Genomic DNA, 23,762 nt, shown 5'->3' with positions numbered 1-23,762 from the left:
ATCTCCAAGCACTCTTCCGAGAATATCACCAAGTGCTTATTTTTCCCGGTGCTTATTTTTCCGCAACATTTATTGAACTAGACTTTAATATCTCCTCTTGAGGAGGCAGATGTACCTGCACCAACAGGGAAAATCTATAAAAGGTGCCTAAAGATAAGTGCTAAATAGGCACCTAGGTTAGGCACCTAACTTAATTAGCATATTGGCTTCAATTATGAGCTTTAATAAGCTCACAATTGAAAAAAAATAATAATTAATTGGGTGATTGGTGCCTATCTTTTTAGACATGACTACATAAGCTAGGCGCTTATCTTATTGCACCTACCAGCACCTAACTCCAAAGTAGGCATGTTTAGGGGCAGAGAAGGATTTAGGCACCACTAGGTGCGATTCTCTAAAGCACTTAGGCGCATATATAATGTAGGCTTTTAAAACCCTGGCCTATATTATAGGCACCTAAGGCACGATTCTGTAATGAGTGCCTAGGTGTGATTGCTATGAAGGCGCCTATCTTTTTAGGCACCCAATTACAGAATCTGTCCCCAACTTCTCAGTAAGTACCAAATGCTAATGGCAAGGTTCAGTCCCTGACCGTTCTCAACTAGTAATCCACCCAGTTCCTATCTCCTAACACAGCACGTAGTTAGCATGTGAATCAGTAGATGTTGCCACACCAGTGCAGTAGAAGTTACATATTCATACACCAATAGGGCAAGCTAATTTGCGTATTAACTGCTTAGCTCACTTTAGTGATTTGATGTTATGTGCCCCAGAAATTAATAATGTTCCTTGTATCTGTGTACTACATAGCTCTGGTGCCAGTATAACACAATACTTTGGTATTTGGTAATGGTATTATATATACCGCCTTTCTATGGTATAATCAAAGCAGTTTACATTTATTATATGCAGGTACTTTGTTCCTAGTGGGCTCACAATGTAAGTATTGTACCTTAGGCAATAGAAGGTTGAGTGACTTGCCTAGAGTCACAAAGAGCCCAATGCAATAACCACTAGCCTAGGTACACTGATGGCTTCTCCAATGAGGATCGCTATGGGAGGAGATAAGAAAATGTAATTATGTCAGCAAGAGTATATAATCCCTAGTTTCGGAGAGAGAATTATTTTTGCCTCTTTTTGCTATTCAGAGATAGATAGTGAACTTAAAGAATCGTGAAATTCAGACCCTGAGGGATTGGGTCCAGTTTATCAAACCAGCTGGGGATCAGGAAAAAGAAGAGCACTCTTTTGTCCAAGACAGGGAAGAGCACCCAAGATTCTGGAGAAGAGATTCCTGGTTCTGAAAAGCTTCTAAAGCTGCTCGTGTATGGTCAACGCATACTGAAATTCAATGCCGGTTGCCAGATATAGCACTGGCATTGAATTTCCAGGTTCACCGCAGACTGCGGAAACAGTGGTCTGAATATTAGGTGGAGTACATCTTCCCCTTCTTCGGAGATGGTCCTTGGATTTCCCATCTAACCAAGAGACTCTGAACATTATTTTGTGACATAAACTGTAAGAAACCCTTTGTGAACCTATGATCCCCACATAAATAGATCAAATAACCAACTTTTCAAATGCGGATCATTGGAAATTTGACCCCCTCCCCAATCCCAAACAATATAAAATAATTAGCTCCCCTCACAGGAACTCTTCCTTTTGTGTTCTTATTTTTCTTGAAAGGGAATTCTTTTTAAACATAACCTTCATGTTATACTGCATCATATTTCTCCTTACATCTTGAAGTGCTGAATTTTCTGGAAGTTATAGCTTATCAGGTAAGAGCCACTTTTCAACAGAATATGAACAGTATGCCACTGACTGTTTCAGACTAATTAATAATCATTTATGTTATTATTAAAGATGGATGGGAATTTAATAGCTCTTAATGGCATATTGAGGGAACTGATAATAGAAGCAGTAACCAAAGGTAGGGTTGCCAGATTTTATGATTGTAAAATCTGGACACCCTAGACCAGGGGTAGGGAACTACGGTCCTCGAGAGCCATATTCCAGTCGGGTTTTCAGGATTTCCCCAATGACTATGCATGAGATCTATTTGCATGCACTGCTTTCAATGCATAGTCATTGGGGAAATCCTGAAAACCCGACTGGAATACGGCTCTCGAGGACCAGAGTTTCCTACCCCTTCCCTAGACCTAAAAGAAGGACATGTCTGGGGAAATCCAAGTCTGGTAACCCTAGGCTTTAATCCCCAATGGGCACTGACAAACCTCACACATTGTCAAGAAGAGATTCTTACTGCTATAAGATAATTTCTGTCACTTAACCTCAACTAGCTCCGGTACAACAGACTAAGATTTTATGGGGACAGAGAAATATCTACTGTAGCTGAATGTAGCTCACCTTAGGCTCAGGTTTGGAAAGATAGATAACTAAATTTAAAATGAATTTTCTAAATCGAGTTTACAGTTGTGTGCAACTTGCACTGTCTCAAAAAAAAAAAAAAAAGGGACAGGTTTATGTGTGATTTGAGTTTTCTAACCTCCAAATTGACTCTTCTTTTGTATAGCATGGATCAAATATGAGCAAGTTGGTTAGCCATCAACCAAGCTCTTGTTCCCTTTCATGACCTAACTTGCCAAACCAAGATTATGGCGACCAAAAGTCATAATTTGGTTGCTTTTCTTACCATGCCTCTGGCAACCAGCTGGAACTTTTAAAATACTACCCAAATCAGTGGTCAATCATAAGAAGATAAGGACACACTCCTTTGGCTGGCTGGCTCATGATTTTAAAGTGTCCTGATCAGAGTTTAATTTGTAGACAAAAAAAGGAAGTGGAACTGGTTATTGGTGAAAGGGAATCTAGAGACCTTGAATTGGACTGTTTTAGATTACCCAGAGTTACTGGATGCCGCTTGGTGCTTGATAAGATAAGAAATCTATTCTTCATCCAGTATGGCTGAGTCTTTCTGTCTAGTCACTTCAATGCCTGTAAATACTTGACTCATTTATTTTTTTCCCTCCTGGAACTATGGAAACTTGAAAGTGGTTTATTTGATTGAATGAATAACTTGGCCAAATACTTCTGCTTGCACTTTTGACATATCCATTTCACAGCTGGGAATATTTCTGTTTACATCTCAGTGGGTTGGTTTGGGAATATTCTTCTTTCCTGTTTGAAGGATCCTCAAGTCCCCCTCTTTCTTTGCTTCCAGGTCTGTTCCTTCACCAGTTAAATTCTGCTGGCCAGCTCTGTCACCAATATTCAAAAAGCACATAAGCAAAAAGGCACTAGGCACTGGTAAGAATATGGGCCAGCAACCAGATAACTTCCAGCAGCCGCCTATGACCCTGATACTGAATGCCAGTGCTCAGATTAGGCCTGGCATTGAATAGTGGGTCAGATTCAGCACCTTTATGTTTGCTGGCTGCTGTGGACTGCATATTGGGGATGGGGGAGTTGAATTTAACATAATGTGATCTTTGTTGTGCATTTTTTGCTATGTCCTACAATGGTCTTCTCCTCAGAGGACTAGCAGGTAACCAAACTGTATCATCTTCTCTTATCTGAGGAGTAGGAAAAGCTCTCTGTCACTGGAAAATGGGCAACCTGCAGCAGGATATCACTGCAGACAGTCCCTGCAGTGCATTCCTTTCCCCTCTAGACAAAAAAAGTTGAAAATTATAGGATGAGTTGACCAAACGAAGACAAACACCACGTATTTAGCTGGGTCTCAAGAATCGGAGGCACAAGAAGAGGAAAAAAAAAAAATCACACAAAGATTTAGTACAGAGGGCAGTGCTGAACATACACCCCCAGGGCTCTGCTCGGTAGAGTTCAATTCTCTAACCACTGGTTACTCTTAAATGAAATAAAAAGATACCTGCACTGGACTTCTGCAAGAAAACAGTCCTAGTGGTTAGTGCACTGGCCTGAGAACCTGGCGGACTAGGTTCGATACCCACTGCAGTTCCTTGTGACTCTGGGTAAGTCACTTAACTCTCCATTAACCCAGGTAAAAAATACGTACCTGTATATGATATGTAAACTGCTTTGATTGTAATCACAGAAAGGCGGTATATCAAACCCCAACCCCTTTCCCTTTCCCTTTCCCCCAATATCTCATGTCCTTAGAATATTCTGTTCTTCATGTTTATAAAGTTGTAAAACTGTTTTACTTTTAAGGGAGTAATTCTCTACAGATTATCTAAAGTTAGGCGCCTAAAGTGTGTGCACTAAAGGCTTGTTTCTGACTTGAGTTAACAGGATAGCTGGGCACAGGGCTGGATTAACCAACAGGCCCATGTGCCTAGGGCCCGAAATGGTCAGGGGGGCCCGCTGAAGGAGAACACAGAAAAAAAAATTTTTTTTCAAGGCGACGGGCCCCCATCCAGCATTGATCGTCAACACTGGGTCCCCTCCCTTGATTGTCAACACCGGCCCCCCCCCCTCGATCATCAACACTGGACCCCCCCCCTTGATCGGAAACACCAGGCCCCCCTCGATCGGCAACACTGGGCCCCCCCCCCATTGACAGAAACAGGGCCTGCGACTGCTCTCTCTTTCTCTCGCCTGCCGCTACCGAAGCCTGTAAACAAATTTAGCATACACCGCAGGGCTCTAACAGTGTGCATAACGCTGCCGGATTTCCTCCTCCTCTTCCATAAATGAAATGGGAAGTTATGTCATGAGGGGGAGGAAGGAGGAGGGAAGCCGTCAGCGGCACGCGCACTGTTTGAGCCCTGTGGCATGTGTTAAATTTGTTTACAGACTTCGGCAGCGGCGGGAGAAAGAGAGAGCAGTAAATGAGACTTTCAGCAGCAGCGGGAGAGAGAGCAGTAAATGAGTCGAAGCTGGCAGGCCTGGGAATGGGAAGATGCTAGATGGAAGAGCAGTTGGGGAGAACAAGAAATATGGTATGTTGGAGCAGGGAATGAGAGGGAGGGATAGAAGGGGAAATGTTGGACAAGGGCAGGAGGGGGATTGGATCATAGGGTGACAGGGGGAGAGAACAGCAGGAAAGAGAGCGGAAGCAATCTTGGACCCTGAAGGGGAGGAAAGAGAGAGGTGGTGAAATAATTGATTAGGGGGGGAGGGAAGAGAGATGGGATAGGAAGATAGTGAAGGAAAAAGGACAGGGAGATGTCAGGCCATCAGAGACGGAGAGGAGATTCTGGGCTACAAGAATGGAGGGGATATGCTGGAAATTGTGGAAATCATGGGAAAGACCAAGGGATAGGGGCAAGGAGATGAATGAGAGGAAGATAGCCTCTAGACCCTCACCTCCTCACTGCTGCTGCTGCTTTCCAACATGTGCCTGACGCTGACGGCACAAGTTCTTCCCACTTCCATCATCTGCCCCCCTTCTCTCTCTCCCTCCACCCCAGGCAATTCACTGAGGGGGCAGGATAACATGATGGAATTGCTTGGGATGGAGAGAGAGAGAAGGGGCAGATGATGGAAATGGGGAGAATTTGTGCCATCAGCTTCAGTCACATATGAGGAAGCAGCAGCAGCAGTGAAGAGGTGAGACGCCCTCATCTCCTCACCACTGCTGCTGCTTTCCCACATGCTAGATGGGGGGCATATGCTGGATGGGAAGAAGAAAATAGAGTTAGTGAGATAGTGGAGGGGTGAAGGAAAGGCAAGCTGTGAGTAGACAGTGAAAAGAGGGAAAACTGAAGACTGAAAAGTAATAAAGAATTTAATTTAGACGGAGGCAGAAAATAGAGAAGAAAAACCAGAGAAGAAAAGGGAAGAGAGAGGAGAGTTGCCAGAAAACGGGGAAGTAGACAAATATCAGATCTGAGTGGAGGAAATGAGAAGAGAGAGATAGAGTAATCTCCTGAAGGTATAGGGTTACCATATGGCTCCATAAAAAGGAGGACGGATTGAGTCATCCGGGTTTTACTTCCATTGCTTTCAGTAGATGTAAAATCCGGATGTCTCAATCCATTCTCCTTTTTATGGAGCCATATGGTAACCCTGCTGAAGGAGTCCACATGCTCCACCTCCCAGTGTGCTCAGAATCACTTCTATTCGGGTGTCAGGGTTCTGGGAAATGTAACCAGCACCACTGAAGGGCTTTCAGCACCATTTCACCTGTCCCCTTACATTCCCGCTTGTGACAAAAACCCTCACCTCACTCTACATGTCCCTCATACCACCAAATGCGAGGATGAATAGCATGCTACAGCGTAAATCTTTTACTCAGAGAATAAGAGGCTTATAAACATAAAGCAGGAAAACAAAAAAGGATTATATCATAAATCAAAGTACATGTAACACACAGTGCAGTTATGTTTCCACTCTGGGATATAAGTGAAACTAAGTGAATAACTCATAGATTGACTAATTCCCCATTTTAATATTGCGCAAGAGAGGATTAATGGTCTCACACAGAGAAAAAAAAAAATAGGGAAGCAAAAAACAAAGCCCCCAAGCACAGGCTCTGGCTAAGTTGGCTGGAAAAGTCTTTGAACCTTCATTTCTCCCATGAGTACACTCTTAAAATAGAGCTAGCTGGCTGAGGTCTGGCGCACATTTGTCTCTGTGCTCCTTACTTTTTGCTAGTGAGAGTCTACACAAGTTGCAGTCTCTGCAGGAAAGCCTCAGGGGCTGATGCAGTAATCGTGCATTACAGATAGGCACTGATACGTGCGACTCAGTGTACACCTTCCTAGCACAAGCCTAAAAAAATGTTAGTTTCTCCAAGCAATAAGCAAATAGCAAGCAAATTACTACTGTGCTAAGAAGTGTGCACTATTAAAATAAACCCCCCCAAAAAAAACATGCATGTTGCTGCAGTAAAATGCAGCTGTTTGCTGCACTGAAGAGTAAAATATCTTCTCCCTTTTCAGTGTATGAGCAAGAATTGGCTCACACACTCACAGGAAGGGAGATATTAGGGGGGGAAAAAAACCTCATGCTGTACTCTGCATCCCTTCTCCTCTCAACCGCCCTGCCCCACCCCCCTCCCTCCCCAATACACACATAAAAATCTCTTGTGGTCTATTGCAGTGATTTTCAACCCAGTCCTCAGGGACCATCTGGCCAGTTGGGTTTTCAGGATATCCACAATGAATATACATGAGAGAGATTTATTTGTATGCACATTTATTTGTATGCACATTCATTGTGGCACAGTGACCTGGAGGCAGCAATGGGTGAACATTGCTCCCGATTCCCAACTTTCAAAGTGTGCAACAGGGTTCAAGGAGGGGGTTCCAGAAGGGCAGCAGGGGGCGCTGAGGCCCACCAGAACATCATGGATTTTATTATAGGTGTCTGAAGGTGGTAGGTTGGGGGGGAGGGGGGAGACAGGATCTACTAGACCAGTGATTCCCAACCCTGTCCTGGAGGAACACCAGGCCAATCGGGTTTTCAGGCTAGCCCTAATGAATATGCATGAGAGAGATTTGCATATGATGGAAGTGATAGGCATGCAAATTTGCTTCATGCATATTCATTAGGGCTAGCCTGAAAACCCAATTGGCCTGGTGTTCCTCCAGGACAGGGTTGGGAACCACTGTACTAGACCACTGGGATTTTTTTTTTGTTTTGGGTGTCACAGGGTGGGAGATTCAGGATCTTTAGTAGGGATCAGTGAACGGAGGTGAAATACCTCCTCTAATTTTGCTTAAGGTCCCCGCTTTGTCTTCAGCACTGCTCTCTACATATGTGCTGAATCATGAAGTGGCCTTATTGCCACTTGTTTTAGCTATGTTGTGCGCTTAGGTCTCATTCAAAGCTTGTGCTCAAAACACCCTTTCTGCATCACACACCCATAAAGTTATGTGCGAAAGCTGCCCCATTGTGTAAAATGCTTGAGGGTACTGAATCAGCAATATTACAATATCTGTAGATTCTGTGAATTTGTTATGTTAGTATTTGCATATGATGGAATGTAACCTGGACGGAATGGCAGATGAGGCTTTGGCTGCCTTATTGGGCAGACTAGTTGGACTATGTGGGTCTTTATTTGCCATTATATTCTTGGAACTATTCAAATCCAGAGTAAAAGCCCACCTCTTTGAGAATACATTTAACTCATAACCCCCTCACCCTAAGCACCTTGAGTAATTCCCTAAGCCACTACTTGTCCTGTTGTCTGTTAATTTTAGATTATAAGCTCTCCCCTCCCCCCGTCGCTGTGTAATATTGTTGGGAACAAAGCTAAGTAATCTTGAAATAAAATTATATAGCTATGCTGATGACATAACTTGAGAAGAAAAAGGGATTACGATAGTTTTGAATGCCTTGCAACTAATATCGTCGACAATTTTGATAGCTGAGGACTGAATGAAGGACCATAAATTAAAACTTAACTCAAATAAAACCAGATTCTTTTTGGCATCTCCTTCCAAATGTGGCGAGGAGAGCCTGAGTCTGAACGTCAACAATTATCCTATCACCTCAACCATCAGGATATTGGGTGTCCATCTGGATAGGAATCTATCGATGACCTCACATGTAGATGCCCAGGTCCAAAAATATTATTTTACTTTATGGAGGCTTCGTACTATCAGGCCTTATTTAATGATAGTTCATTTCAATTATTAGTTCAGTCACTCACTCTGGGTTTATTGACTCCGATTGACACAAAACACTGCAGTACGTCTAATCTTTAGATTTAAAAAGGCATATCATTTAACCGTATACTATAGAGAATTACACCGGCTTCCTATTGAGGCCAGAATGCTGTTTAGGTTTGGATGTCTATGTTATAAGGCAGTGCATAACCTGGTAAGCCATCAGATCTTCCTGATTCTTACCACCCCATTTCGCTGATTAATGTCGATCGTGAGTGAACAGGCTTAAAAAAATACCACGACTGAAGATCGGGGCAGAGGAGTGCAGGGTGGTGGTTGAAGATCGGAGCAGAGGAGTACAGAGCGGAACAACTCAGAAGAGTTTATGGGCAGGCAGATCGGGGCAGCGGGAGGCATTCGAGGCAGGCAGATCAGGGCAGCGGAACAGGAGCAGGCAGGAGAAGAGCATCGAGGTGGCAGGGAGGAGAGATTAGAGAGCAGGGCGTGCAGAGAGCAGAGCTTTGGAGAGTCGGAAATACGTTTTCGACTGGTCCCCAGCAGTCACTTCATGGGATGATCAGCCAGCCCAGTCGGATTGGAAAACGTGGTTGATGAATTGCGTCCCTGTCTACTTTGCATGCATTTCTCCTCATTTGCTTGCATGGAATCGAAGCAGATCGCAGGAGAGGTTAGTGAATTATGCCTGAGGGAAATCTGGTCGCAAAGGGGTTGCAAACCGATCAGTACATGATCGGTTTGCTTTGTGAATCTGACCCCTTATGTTCTTCTTATGTATACACTTAACTGCAAATTAAAGCCAATTAGAGGTTGATAAAGCCAATTATTGATCTTATCACCAATTAATTGCCAAATTAGTGCTAATTAGCAAATTAAGTTACACCCTGTTGTATAACTGTGGGCATCATTTATAGAATTTGCGGGATTATGTGGATTGCTTCATATATATATGTTTTGCTCTTGTATTGAACCAAACTTTTTTTTATGAAGTGAAGGTGTGCTCATTCTTCTGCAGTCACATGGCTTTGCTCTAACAGGTCTGAGCACACACAGAAAAAAATTGAATCAGGACCCAGAGTTGATACGCAGAGAGGCTAGAAAGGCTGGGGCTCTTCATCCTGGAGAAGTGAAGACTCAGAGGAGACATGATAGAGACTTACAAGATCATGAAGGGCATAGAGAAGGTGGAAAGGGACAGATTCTTCAGCCTATTGGGACCTACAAGAACAAGGGGGCACTCAGAGAAATTGAAAGGGGACAGGTTTAGAACAAATGCTAGGAAATTTTTCTTCACTCAGAGGGTGGTGGACAACTGGAATGCGCTTCCGGAGGATGTGATAGGACAGAATACATTAAGGGGATTCAAAGAGGGATTGGACAAGTTTCTGAAGGATATAGGGATTGAGGGATATAGATAGAGGTAGAGATAGGATCTTGATAGAGGTAGGATCATGAAAGAGTATAGATAGAAGAAAAATTGGGATTAAAGGGTTTTAGACAAATGATCTCTTACAGGTCATGGACCTGATGGGCCGCCGCAGGAGCGAGCTGCTGGGCACGATGGACCCCTGGTCTGACCCGGCAGAGGCAACTTCTTATGTTCTTATGATATTTTCAAAATTAATGCACAGAAGAGCATTCTAGGATACTGCACATATGTGTGAACGCTCAGACCTGTGCACAAGCGCTAGCCATCTTTAAAAGTTCATATGGTAAGGTTCAATTCACAAAACTGTTCACAAAAATCATTCACAATAGCGCTGAGTCTACCTTCTTCTTTCTTACTTCTTACTTTTTAAAAAAATGTATTTATCATTTTATAATTATTTATCAAGTGTAAACTTGTACAGAAAGTAAAATTTAAGTTAAAGATACATATCCATATTCATCATATTTAAATCAAGAATATAAAGTCAATAATTGATAACCAAATTCATCCAAATTAAATCAAAAACAGAAATAAGTTACTTAAATTTTAAACTCAACTCCAATACATTTCTAGAATCAAGATGGAACTAGAGCGAATTTAATAACAAAAAATATCTAGAGGAATGCTACAACTGATCTAAACTGAGCTCAAAATTCCCCCCAAAAACTGCTTATCTAGGGCTAGATCTTATCTTTTTTTTTTTTTCTTTCTCCAGGCGTGACAATGACAAAAAGGTCGTCAGCTGGACAGGTTCAAAGAAAACATATTTCTGTGAAGAATAACACACTATACATTTGCATGGGTGACGTAAATAAAAAGTTGTCCCTAAGGCTAACACCTCTGGTTTTAATAATAGAAATTCTTTACGACGTCTCTGAATATCTCTGGCTAGATTAGGGTACATTTGTATCTGCATTCCTAGAAATTGTTTCTTTTTATTTTTAAAGAAAAGTCTCAATAACCAGTTTTTATCAGGGGCCAAAGCCACTGTTAATAATAAAGTTGCAGGCACTGCCTTTTCACTATTCAAGGATTCCAATAAGGTACACACGTCCAAATTTTCCTGGAAAACCTCTTGTTGTTGTTCCCACTGATTATTAGGAAGATAATAGACTTGTGTAAATGGTGGTATCATTTCCTCAGACAATCCCAAAATTTCCAACATATATCTTTTTAGCATCTCCCGAGGAGTAATCATTAGGACCTTAGGGAAATTCACCAATCTTAGGTTATTACTACGGGAAAAGTTTTCCAAAGACTCGAGCTTCCTCCTAAGATTAGTGTTATCTTTAATTAAAGTTTCATGGATCTGTTTGGTCTTAGATGACTCTTGGTTAATGCTGATAATCTCTTTTTTAAACTCTATTGTTTCCAGTCCTGAATATCCTTATCATGAGCATTTATTTTCTCCTCTATTTGAGTAAATTGAGGTTTTATTAATTTTGGAATATTAGCAACCAGGTCCCAGATAGCTTCTAGTGTAACCTCACGGGGTCTTTGAAGATCAAAAGAATGAACTGCAAGCTCTTCTCCTGCTGATGGTTCTCTCTGTAGAACACTTTCCTGGATCTGTTCGTCCCCCTCAGATGTTGACTCCTCAGTTCCTACATTCAGGCTCTCTTGCAATTGTAGAGAGTCTGATTCCATGCTCCCTTCATGATTATCCCTGGCCTCCAGAGCAGGACTAACTCCCTCTTCGGAGAGTTCCCTCTCCTGCAGGGAGCTGGTAACCTGAGGGCATAGGGGTGGAGCCCTCGTGTCGGGGCTTAGAGTAGTCTCATGTCCCAAAGAGATCGCCTCCGTTCTGCCCGTTCAGGACGTCTCTAGCGGGACAACCTCCGGCTGCAGGGAACTTTACATGCAGCGGATTAGCTCCTCTATGTTGCCCATTCCGGAGCTCTGTGAGGCCCCAGCTGTGCTCCGGCCTCTCCGTTTAGGCATCTCGAGGCAAATTGAGCAGCGATTCAAGAGTAAGTAGCAGGCTCACCGACACGTGGCGCTCAGTTTAGTCTGTCGGCAGCCATCTTGATTCATTTCTTACTTTTTTCATATGAAAAACTAAAGGCTATAAGGGAGTTCAGATCTCCACCTAAATCATAATGTTTCCGGTGGTGGTGTTCTTCATTATTCCCAATATAGCTTTACTAATTCATAACTTATTATAATCAAGTAGATATTGTTTTCTTTAAATTCATAACTCAGCTTTTATACTTGTGCATTCCCCTTCCCGACGCATTTCACATATCTTTATCAAGGTCAGGGGAACTTAGGTTAAAGTTAAACTTTTCCTATTCACATCAGCCGCTGGCGATCCAAAGAAGCTCTAGCTGCCATTAGCACAGAACCGTGTGTGTATGCATCTGGTATACCTTCCAGGTTAGCACACAAATTCTGTGCATCTCTTATTTGCATACAATTTGATTGCTGGATCAGTGCACACAAATTTGGAGTTACGCTTGCAATATGAAATCATGTATTAAGCTGTCAGTCCTGCTTTTGTCAATATCTTGAGACAATTGACTGTTTTGTCATCCATGTTGGAGTCTATTACAACTTCTCCCCTGTGTCTTCCTCCCAAGAGAAAAACCTTTCTTTACATTTCTTCTCTGCTGCCTGCTCCATCCACTTTCCAACTCTCACAGAAAAAGATTCACACCAAAAACTATGATGCAAGCCTCTGGGCCAGCAGATAATCTGCACAGTCCCTTCTGTTTTCTTCCAGAAAGTGAGATTATTATTAGCCATAGGCTGAAGAATGGACATACTCCAAGCAGAGAAATCTTGTCTTTCTCACACACGGGAAACAAACTCTTTGTTGTGATGCTGATAAAGTCATGAGTTTATTTTTTTAGAACTGTAATGTAATTATTCACTATATGCAACTCCATGATGTCTGGGTTTAGGGCAATGGCATACCTAGGGTATCTGACACCCGGGGTTGATCATTTTTAACCCCCCCATATAAAAAGGAATTGGAGGAGCACCCCCTAGGAACTGCATCCAGGGCGGTCCACCCCCACCCCATTGGTACGCCACTGCCTGAGGAAGGGGATTTTAGTTTCCAAAAGTTAGTATAAAAATATATTAAAATTAGTCCAATAAAAAGATTACCTTATTTCCATTTTCTATTTATAAATATTTATCAATACAGCTAAAATACTACTTTATTTTAAAGCAAAAAAAAATCTTTTTTCTACCTTTTGTCATTTCTGCTGTAATCATCTTCACTGTCTTCTTTCTGTCCAACATCTGTCCTTTCTCTCCCTTCCATGCAGCATCTACTCTCTCTCACTGCCCCTTCCATCCAGTGTCCATCTTCTCCCACTTCTATAAACTGTCTATCCCTTTTCTTCTTTGTACATAATACATTTCAGCTTCACTTCCTCTCTATTTTTCTCTGTCTCTACCTCCTCCCCTATGCTCTGGCATCTTTCTCTTCTCCTTTCCTTCCTTCCTACACCACTCCACAATCTGGCATCTCCTTCCCTCCCCATGCCCTGGCATCTCTTCCTCCCCCTCCATGATCTGGCATCTCCTTTCCTTCCTTTTTCCCCCTTCCTTCCCCATGGTTTGGTATCTCTCTTTCCTCTTCTCCACCTTCCCTGGTCTTCCTTCCCCCCCCCTCCAATTGGGTGCAGCATATCTCTCCCCCTCCTTCCCTCTCTCTGTCTGTCATCCCCCAGTCAGCAGTGCAACATTCAAAACTCACTGCTCTTTGCGGCATTGGGCCTTTCTCTCTGCCAGGTCCTGCCTACTTCCTGTTTCTGTGAAGGCAAGACCCGGCAGAGAGGAAGGCCCAATGCTGGCAGAGGAGTGAATTATGAATGCTGCTGCTGCCGAACCATGATGCCGGTCCTCGTTCAGAGTACTTTCTTATGGGCTGAACCTGGGGCAGACCACTCCCCCTTCCCCCCCCTTGGTACGCCACTGGCTTAGGGTCAGCAGGCTGGATCTCTGAGGTTCAAGTCCAAGAAGCCATAGTCTTCATTCTTCACCATTTCAGAAAGGCACCTCTCTAGGTAAGGGACACAATTTTGTTGCTCTGTACAATTTCAAAGAAAATTGTATCTGTGTGCATACATCTGCCTGCCCAATTGCAGGGTCTTTGCCACACTGTAAGCATCAATGTAATGCAATTTTGTTTTAGAAAACAGAGATGTAGACATGGTAGTGATTATACAATTTCAGTGCATTGAAAGCTCATTGATGTATTTTCACTGGTAATGGCTGCTGACCACATAAGTTTATGTAAACGTGTATTTTTAAAGATATTTCTTATACTTCTCGAATAAGCAACAGATCCTTTTATCTATATACTTGTGAAAGAAGTTTATTTTGGTTTCCAATTAATGCCTTTGCTTTGGGCTCCGGATGCAAGCCATGGCTGCATTCAATTATCTCCTTAATTCCATAAACCAAAAAATCATTTTAAAGATTTAGTGTGCCCATTCACCAATGATATCACTGTGTAAAAATGCATGTATCTTCATATCCTACCCAATCAAAGTTCTTGCAAAGATCAGGTAGTGTCAATTTAGAAAAGATAGTCGAGAAATGAATTTAGTCCAAAAGAAAGTATCACTTCAGAAGGAGAGATTGAATGCCAATAGCTACAGAGGATGGCGAGAGCTGGGAAAGTCAGTGGTCTTAGCACCGAGATACACCCAGAATATCCGAGGTCCCTACACTGGCATCTGAGGTGGTTAACCCTGGCATAAAGTTGTGTCATCTAATGCCATTTCAAGTGTGGCTCATGTTCTATTTGTTAAATATATTTTCATTTACACATCTGATAACAGACTTTATGTCAGATTATGAATGAAAATACAGTATATTTAACAAAATTATACAAATAGAGCATAAGCCACATTTGAAATGGACCTTTAGAATCAACCATAATTTTTTTATCACATATTTTTCAAATTGCAATACTGAGGTTATACATTTGGCTACATGTCCTTGCAACGTAACCCATTAATTAGCAGATAGTAAATTGTAACCTGTTAACTATATCCTATGTATGCTTAACCTGTAACCCATTCTGAACTCTTTGGGGACAACGGGATAGAAATTGAAATAAATAAATGGCGAAATATCTGCGTTACGTAACTTGATGTTGAACGAGAGAAACAGTGCCAAGTAACAGGCATTTGGAGATGCAGATCTCCCAAAAGAGCCATAGAAAACACGTTACTTCTGAGCAACAGTGCCAAATAATGGGTTAATATACACAAGGTAAACCAAAATGAAATGTAAGAGGGACTGGGCATAAAGGAACATAAAAACATAAGACTTGCCGCTGCTGGGTCAGACTAGTGGTCCATCATGCCCAGCAGTCCGCTCACGCGGTGGCTGCATTAAAATATAATTGAAGGTTAATCCCCCTAGACCAGAACATCAGCACCTGTGACACCCTCACATCATCAGTACTTATAAATAGAAAATAACACACATTTTGATGGTAACCACTTGGCTGCAGTTCTATTGACTTGTAAAAGGCTTAGGAACCAGTAATTAAAAAAATAAAAATAAAAATTAATAAAAATAATAAACAGGGTACCAGAGCCCATTCTGAGCTAATAACACCTTACAGTAGGGTTAACCATATGACTTCAAAAAAGGAGGACAGACAGAGACATCCGGGTTTTACTTCCACTGAAAGCAACAGAAGTAAGGAGGACAAACAGAGACATCCGGGTTTTACTTCCACTGAAAGCAACGGACGTAAGGAGGACAGACAGAGACATCCGGGTTTTACTGCCACTGAAAGCAACGGACGTAAGGAGGACAGATAGAGACATCCAGGTTTTACTGCCACTGAAAGCAACTGAAGTAAGGAGGACAGATAGAGACATCCGGGTTTTACTTCCACTGAATGCAACGGACGTAAGAACAGATAGAGACATCCGGGTTTTACTTCCACTGAATGCAACGGACATAAGGAGGACAGATAGAGACATCCAGGTTTTACTTCCACTGAAAGCAACAGAAGTAAGGAGGACAGATAGAGACATCCGGGTTTTACTTCCATTGAAAACAATGAAAGTAAGGAGGACAGATACAGACATCTGGGTTTTACTTCCATTGAAAGCAATGGAAGTAAAACCCAGATGTCTCAATCCATCCTCCTTTTTCTGGAGTCAGTCTTACAGTCCTGCTCCTGTAAACAAGAATGTTGTCTCATGCGTTTTACAACAAGTTATCTCTCACCAGACAGCACGGAGGGCCCAATCCAAGGTATGGCTACTACCCCAACTGCACCTAACATTCATTTACTGCCTTCAGGCAGCTTCCCAGGCTCAGGTACTCCCAACACTAGATGCAACATAAAAGCTGCACTTAAAGATAATTGAGAGATAACCCCTTGCTAGACTGTTCTATAGAAAGAGGGCACAATTTTAAAGATCATACCTTTTTTTTCAGCTGTACAGCTCTCTTGGTGCTACTTTTACAAACCCGCATTAGTGAATCTCACACAGCCTGAATGGCTTCGTAAAAGGAGCACTTGGAGAGGTGGTGTTATAGTCAAGACATTTGTAAAGTTAAAACATTGTACCTAGTTTGCCTATAACTTTATCCTGCCCTATTAAGGATTCTGAGTTAGTCCCATGTTTTGGTTTTTTTTAAATGCATTTTGCAATATTGGTTACAGAAAGATTTGCCTAGTTATTGGCACTGGAGGAATCAATTTCATCATTTAATTTTATTTGAGGTTTGAGAGGTTCATAAATTTCCTAGAAGAACTCGGTTATTTTTGAAAATTTGGGACCCCTATATACAAAAATTATCCTCTAGAGCAAAAAGTATGATTCATAATACTTTACAATGAAGCTGTGGAATTGTTCTTTGTATTTTTAATACTTGTTAATTGATGTCACCTTTCATTCTAGGGTCAGAGTGGGAATAGGGGGATGATAGTAATATATGTGGAGTTATTTGAATTATATTTTTAAAATTAATTTATTACAATGTTATAATTAAAAATAATGGAAAGGGGGAAGAGGTGAATAGGGACGGGGAAAGAATTAGGGGGAGGGTATTGAAAGATGTAATGGGTAATTTGGAAATATATTTTGAAGAAATGAAAGACATTTGATGGAAATTAATGCGGTGTATTTAAATGTAATCACTATTTTATTGTATGATATTATTGTATATTTATTGGATTTCTTCAATAAAATGTTATAAATTTAAAAAAAAAAATCACACTTGCCATCTTTGTCAGACAATGCCCTGCCATGCCACAATGTCTGCCATCACTTTGTATAAATACACTTTATTATGTATATAAACTTGTAACCCTTTCTGAGCTCTTCTGGGAGGACAGGATATAAAACCAAATAAACTTGTGAATCTACACAAGTTAATATGTCAAAAAAACACTGTTAACAGCCACTTCGTATCCATTTCCCCTTGTTTTTTTTTCCATATTTTAAAATGTTTGTGATCCTGTTCTATTTTCTCTGTTTATGCTTCCCTTTTTTTTTTTTTTTTTTAAACTGATTAGTTATCCATTTAAGCTCAGTTCTCTCAATGTTTGGCAAGCACTGCCCTGTGATCTTGTACCACCAGACTGTTGAGCGTTACATGTTTGTAATTTGTTTCAGCTGCCCAAAGGCAGTGAAGGAAATGAGAGAGCAAGCAAACTCTTAAGAGGGTGAAGCCAACAGAAAGAATGAATCTTCACGCAGCGTATTTTGAAGGTCTGGAGTTAAAGCTACAGTGCACAATGTGCGCCGGCTTTTAGTCACCCCCAAATTGCCATCATGAACAGTATTTTCTCTTGGATTACTTACTCCAGCGTGGGTAGACAGGGAATTTGGTCCCAGGCGCATTTGTACAGGGTCTGAATAAAGCTCTCAGTTCCATCCAGCACAGTGCAGCTCACATTCTTGTACACTACATAAGCACACCAGTTCCTAGAAGAAAAAAAAAAAAAAGGAAATCGGGGTAAAGAGAGTCTGAAGCCGGCAAACAATGGGCATCATTAAATCCCCCCCCCCCCCCCCGAAGTCTCAGATGCAACAAAAGTAGCATTCATGACACTGTTAAGGCTTGGTACCACAGATATGAAAATGGAGGTTTGCCGAAAAACTACCGCCTGCTCAAGAGGAGGTGCTAGCGGCTAGCGCGGCCGGCAAATTAGCACACGCTATTACGCGGGTTAAACTGCTAACGCGGCTTCGTAAAAGGAGCCCTATATGCTATTTTAAAAATAAGTACTGTAATTTATTTGTGCTTGGCGTTAAATTGCAGGGGGGGGGGGGTCAGGGGAGGTCTGCTGTAACTCTTTGATTGGTTAATTATTGGCGCTTCAAACCCCTATAGAAAAACCAGGTTGCCTCGGCTGCACTGCATTTATCCAGAGGCTAAAAAGTCCTCCTGAAACCTTAAGGCCATTTGATGTCCTGCAACATAAGAGCTTTTAGTCCTCACAGAAGAGAATAACCCCCATGGAAAGGTTCACTTTTTTTTTCTGCTTTGCACCTGGAGGCAGGCAAATGCAAAATGCTCTTTCAGGAATCGCTACACCCAGGTAAGAGTGTCATCTGAGCAGAGGCTGCCAGACCCTCATCGGTTCTAAACTAAAGCCCCCTCTTCCCCCCCCCCCCCCGAACTCTTCCTGCTTGCCAAAAGTGGAGCCCCGCTTGATGCCAAACTAAAAGCAGAAGTGCAGAAATGATGAACAAAAAAATCAATAGTTTTATTTAAAAAATCAACAAATGATATTTTTCCAACAGTGGTTCTTTATAGAACACCGAGACCCTGTTGTAGGATTTCATATGATCCATTACATTTGCCTGTTTTGTGGCTTTCTTATGGGGTCCTGTTTTGTCAAGTTGGCACGTATATTTGATAGTGTTGTTACTTTCTAGTTTCGATTTTGTGATTGCTTTTCTTTTTCTTATAAAATCAATAAAATGTTTGAAATCGAGACCCGGAACCACTATTTGGAAAAATAACATTTGTTGATTTTTTTTAAATAAAAACTATTGATTTTTTTTTTTTTTTTGGTACATCATTTCTGCACTTCTGCTTCCTGCTTTTCCATACTTGCATCCCACCGCAGATCAGTTGGATTTTCCTTTCGTTTCCATCCCTTTGATGCCAAACTCATAAACCTGGGGGTCCCTCGCAGCCGCCCACTTACTTGTGCCTGCCGCCCGGTCTCACGGGGATGGCCTGGCCCAGAGCCCCGCACAGCAGGAGCAGAGAAAGCGCCCGGCAGAGGGGTCGGAGCCGCAGAGTCCGCAGCCTCATCCCGCACCCGCAGTCGCACAGCCGCGCCTCTTGCTTCCAGCTCCCCTCCTCTGCTACAGAACCAGAGGCAGAGGGAGGAGTGCTGTCTTCACTCACGGTCTCTCCTTGCCCCCCCCTCCCCCCTCTGCTCCGGGCAGAATTCCCCTCTATGAGGTCACCCCCCCCCCCAATCTCTTTAGGCCTAGAGCTCCCTCCTTCCCTTCGCACAGGGGAGGGCAGGCTATTACTTCATTGCGTTTAACTAATTTGTCTTCTGTAAAAGAAAAAGGGAGTTCTCTCCCTGGAAAGGATGACTCCTCATCTCCCACAGCGAATCGTCCACACGGAATCGTAAACTAGTGCTGGAATGTGGACGGAGCTGTTATTAGAGCGGGAAAGTTCTAAGGAGCTGTGTAGATCATCTCTTAAGCAAATGTGTGTTTTCCACGTTCTATATGGTTGAGGAGGGACCATTTGCATTAGGCTCTGATTAGTTGCAGAGAGCTGGGCGATTTCCTGTATTTAGCACAAGCTATACAGTTCTTGTGATTTACTGTGTTTGGAAAATTAAATACAGACCATGCACGTTTCTTAGAAAATTCAGTTTTAAGGGTGTTTCTACTATTTCAAATAAAGTAGTTTAAATTAGTGTCAGTGAAACTTGGGCTGGATAGTGCAAGTCTGCAGGTAACTCCTGGATTAGCTGGGCTACGATCTTTATCCTTATTTTTTTTTAAAAAAATCATATACTGCTTTACAATCAAAGTTTCCTGTTCAAAGCAGTTTACTTACAGTCATGTGAAAAAATAAGGACACCCCGTGAAATATTTAGTTCTTTAAGAAATGTTCACATATGGATGTCAAATCTTTTTAAAAAAAATTTAGCTCTGGAAAAGAAAGCGACGTAATTGCAGGTAAACAACAAAAATTTTCCTTGATTTACTATGGGCTCCTTTTACAAAGGTGCGCTAACGTTTTTAGCGCACGCACAAGATTAGTAGCACTGGACTATTGCAACTCCATCTACCTAAGCCTAACAAAGAAAAACCTTCAAAGACTCCAGCGGATTCAGAATGCTGCTGCTAAGCTTATCTTCGCAAAAAGCAAATTCAACCACGTCTCGCCGCTTTTGTCCAAGCTCCACTGGCTTCCGATAATCTCGAGAGTGCACTTCAAATGTGCCTGCCTTATTTTCAAGATCCTACACGGCATCCTCCCCCCCCCCCTTTATTCCTCTTTCTTGGAATTCCTCTAACCCCAATTCCACTAGATCCACCCAAAAACTGAAACTCTCCTTTCCCTCTCTAAAAGTCTCTCTTGTAGGAAAAGTAGGTTCCTCCCTCCCTTTTAGAATCACTGAGCTCTGGAACAACCTTACCTCCCCTCTTAGGAATCTGAGCTCCCTCCAATTCTTCCGTAAACATCTGAAAACCTGGCTATTCTCAAAAATGTAACTCTTCCTCCCTCTCTGATTATTCTAGTCCTCTAAATTTCCTCTTCATCCTTCCCTAACTCCTGTTAACCGTGTCGAGCTTTGCAAATGTAGAGATGATGCAGTATACAAACCTAAAGTTTAGTTTAGTGCGCGCTATAGCATGCGCTAGCTGAAAAATTACCGCCTGCTTAGAAGGAGGTGGTAGTGACTAGCGTGCGTGGCATTTTAGCGCGCGCTAAGAGCACGCTAAAATTGCTAGCGCGCCTTTGTAAAAGGAGCCCTATGGGTCTGTTCAATTTTTTATTTAATTTAACTGTAGCATTTATAATCTCATTCAACATCAAAATCTAGACAGAGAATAATCAATTTAAATCAAGTAAAATGATCTTTAGATCTCTGTATAATCCAAGTACAATCAATTCAGCATGTAACTTTTTAGAATTTCAACAAGATTCAGTTCTAAAGGACAGAAATCAAAATCAAAAATATTTTTGAAAAAGCCAAGTTTTCACTAGGCATCAAAGCATCATAGTCTGTTGTCAATCTAGTTCCCAGAGGTAGAGATGTCCAAAGTTCTGATCGTCTTCCAAGTATAGTCATGTTAAATGTCTTTTTTTCAAATATACAGAGCAACATGTTAAATGTACAGTGCCGTGTACACCTTTCAGCACTATAGAAATGATAGCGGTAGTAGATTACCACTCTAATATCATTTAAAGATATTTGGTTGATAGAATTGGATAAAATCTTATAGATAAGCAGGGGCCAAATCAAAAAAATATATATATTTTTTTAAAGTTCAATAAAGTTTTATTGTATTTATCAATGAAAAATAGAACAGAAAACATATCAACAGTATCAAATACAGAAAAGAGAACCAATGTCTGTATGGAGGCAATTATACAGGAAAATCAGATCATAGCAGGAATAACAGCACGCACTGGAAGCATATGCAACAATATAGAGAATCAAAAACATAAAATGGAGATCAAAAGCACAAGAGATAAAGCAATAAAGTTATAGAGATCTATCCGCAATGAGATTAAACCAGTAAAAATGACACAAAACAAGTGTTTCAGTTATGTTTTGAACAGTATTGCAATACAGGGTCCCAAATATCATGGAAATGAGATAAAGAACCCACTTTCTTAGCATAGAAATTCAATCCTGGCTTTACAGGGTTGCCGGTATAAATTTTTTGAAAATGGGATAGCGTGTTCAAACCAATGGCCTTCCCCTATTAGCTTAGCTGCTGTGTTCTCCTTAATTGTTTCTCTGGAAGAACTAATATTACCTTTTTCATCACAAAAATCTGAAAGCATTTTGGTACAAAAATATTTAATACTAGTCTTTAAGCCCGTTACATTAACGGGTGATAGAATAGATGTGTGTGTCTGTCTTTCTTTCTGTCTCTCTCTCCTTGGCCGCTGTCTGTCTGTCTTTCTTTCTGTCTCTTTCCTTGACTGTCCACCACCACCCCTTGCCTACTCCCCCTGTCCAGCAGTAGCCCTTCTCCCTTCGTTTTACCTCCCCCCCTGTCCAGCAGTACCTCTTCCCTGCTCCCTCTGTCCAGCAGTAGGCATTCTCCTTTTCACTGCTCCCCCTGTCCAGCATCCGCTAGCCCAGGTAGCCTCGCATTATCAAAGTGGGCCGGCCTAGCAAATGTCCCACAGCTGCTGCGTTTGCTGGTCCGGGGGGGGGGGGGGGGGGGGATGAGAAGAGGCGTCCCGGCAGCGGCAGCGCAGGAGTCAAACTGCCACCGCTGTCACAAGCCGTCCCACACGCCGCAAGCCACCCATGTGCCAGAAATCGAATTCGGCACAGAGGCAGAAAGCACGGCGGCAGGGATCACAAAACCCTAAGTGCGCATGCGCACTTAGGGTTTTATTATTTAATATGATATGATGAAGCATCTTCAATTTAATAAAGCATTTGTGAATTACGTTGTGAAGATATTGTCAGGCCTGAATCCATCCAAACCCCCAGTAACTTGCTTTCCCATTTGAGGGACATCACACTCCTGCTATCTTGGGAAATGATCTCATACTTTGTGTTGCACTCCCAACTGACAATATATTCATCTTGTCCAGATATATTTTCAGATCCAAGGAGCAAAACAAAGCAAACAGAATAGAAAAAACTTCTTTCATAAGAAAGTATGTTGATCCTGTTCATTTACAGAAAGTAGATAGTTCCAAGTCTAATAGATGCTGGCACTGTCATCTTGAGGTAGGGACTTTGGATCATTTACTGTACTATTGTCCCTTGATACTTGGGTTTTGGAGATCCATTTGGGGTCAAGTGAAGAAAATGTTGGAAAATCCATTGTCATTGTCATACGATACCATATTTGGCACGTTAATGAAGGCTAAAAGCCAAATATCTTCCCAAAATAATAAACTTCTCTTTATTATGACAGGGGTTGCCATACAACATATTATGAGAAACTGGAAAAGTTGGGATCGGTAAAATTATTCTTTCTGATGGGAATCTCTATGCCACATGTTTAAAATGGAACGTATGATTGCTATACACCAGGGACATTATAGAAAGTTTATGGATATTTGGGAGCCATTGACAAAATTCTGTAAGGAATGACTGTTGATTTTGCCCTTTGATCATACACGTCCAGGGTGGGTGGGAAGATACTTTTAATTTGAGTGCAATTTTGGGATATGTAGAAAGGGGGGATGATTTAAGTATTTGTCATAGAATATAATTTTAATTGAATTTAAGTGCTGTTAAAATGTAAAATGTCTGTATAATATGTTGCACTTATTTTTGGCTTTAAAATGAATAAAGATTTTTTTTTTAAAGAAAGTATATTGACATTAACCCCCACCCTCCCTTTTTACAAAACCGTGACACATTTTTTAGTGCCAGCCGTGACAGTAACAGCTCCGATACTCATAGGAATTCTATAAGCGTTGGAGATGTTACCACCGCAACAAGTGCTAAAAATACTAGTGTGGTTTTGTAAAAGAACAGAAGAATGATATCATCTGCATAAGAGAAATATTTTATTCCAAAACCTTTCTCCTGTTCCTAAGATAAAAGTTAAAAGTACGGGGAAGAGAGGAGAACCTTGTAGAACCCCACATGTCATAGGCCATGATTACAAAAGGTGCTCTGCCAAAGC

At 41.7% G+C, this 23,762-nt stretch overlaps 1 protein-coding gene across 1 annotated transcript in view; it reads right to left on the bottom strand.

The window, feature by feature from the left end:
- Window positions 1-19,290, bottom strand: part of EMILIN2 (elastin microfibril interfacer 2) — a 118,505-nt gene extending 99,215 nt beyond the window's left edge. Inside the window, exons 1-2 of the mRNA XM_033933971.1 lie at window positions 19,100-19,290; window positions 17,745-17,867 (exon numbers count right to left, since the gene is read on the bottom strand). Of these exons, the coding sequence (XP_033789862.1) occupies window positions 17,745-17,867; window positions 19,100-19,209 (233 nt within the window). The 5' untranslated portion in view covers window positions 19,210-19,290. The remainder of the gene's footprint in view (window positions 1-17,744; window positions 17,868-19,099) is intronic.
- Between the last annotated feature and the right edge of the window lie 4,472 nt (window positions 19,291-23,762).

Source organism: Geotrypetes seraphini, chromosome 2 (genome assembly GCF_902459505.1).
Source record: "Geotrypetes seraphini chromosome 2, aGeoSer1.1, whole genome shotgun sequence".
Taxonomy (NCBI): domain Eukaryota; kingdom Metazoa; phylum Chordata; class Amphibia; order Gymnophiona; family Dermophiidae; genus Geotrypetes; species Geotrypetes seraphini.
Note: the sequence above shows the minus strand (reverse complement) of the source record. Positions and strands in the feature narration are given on the sequence as shown.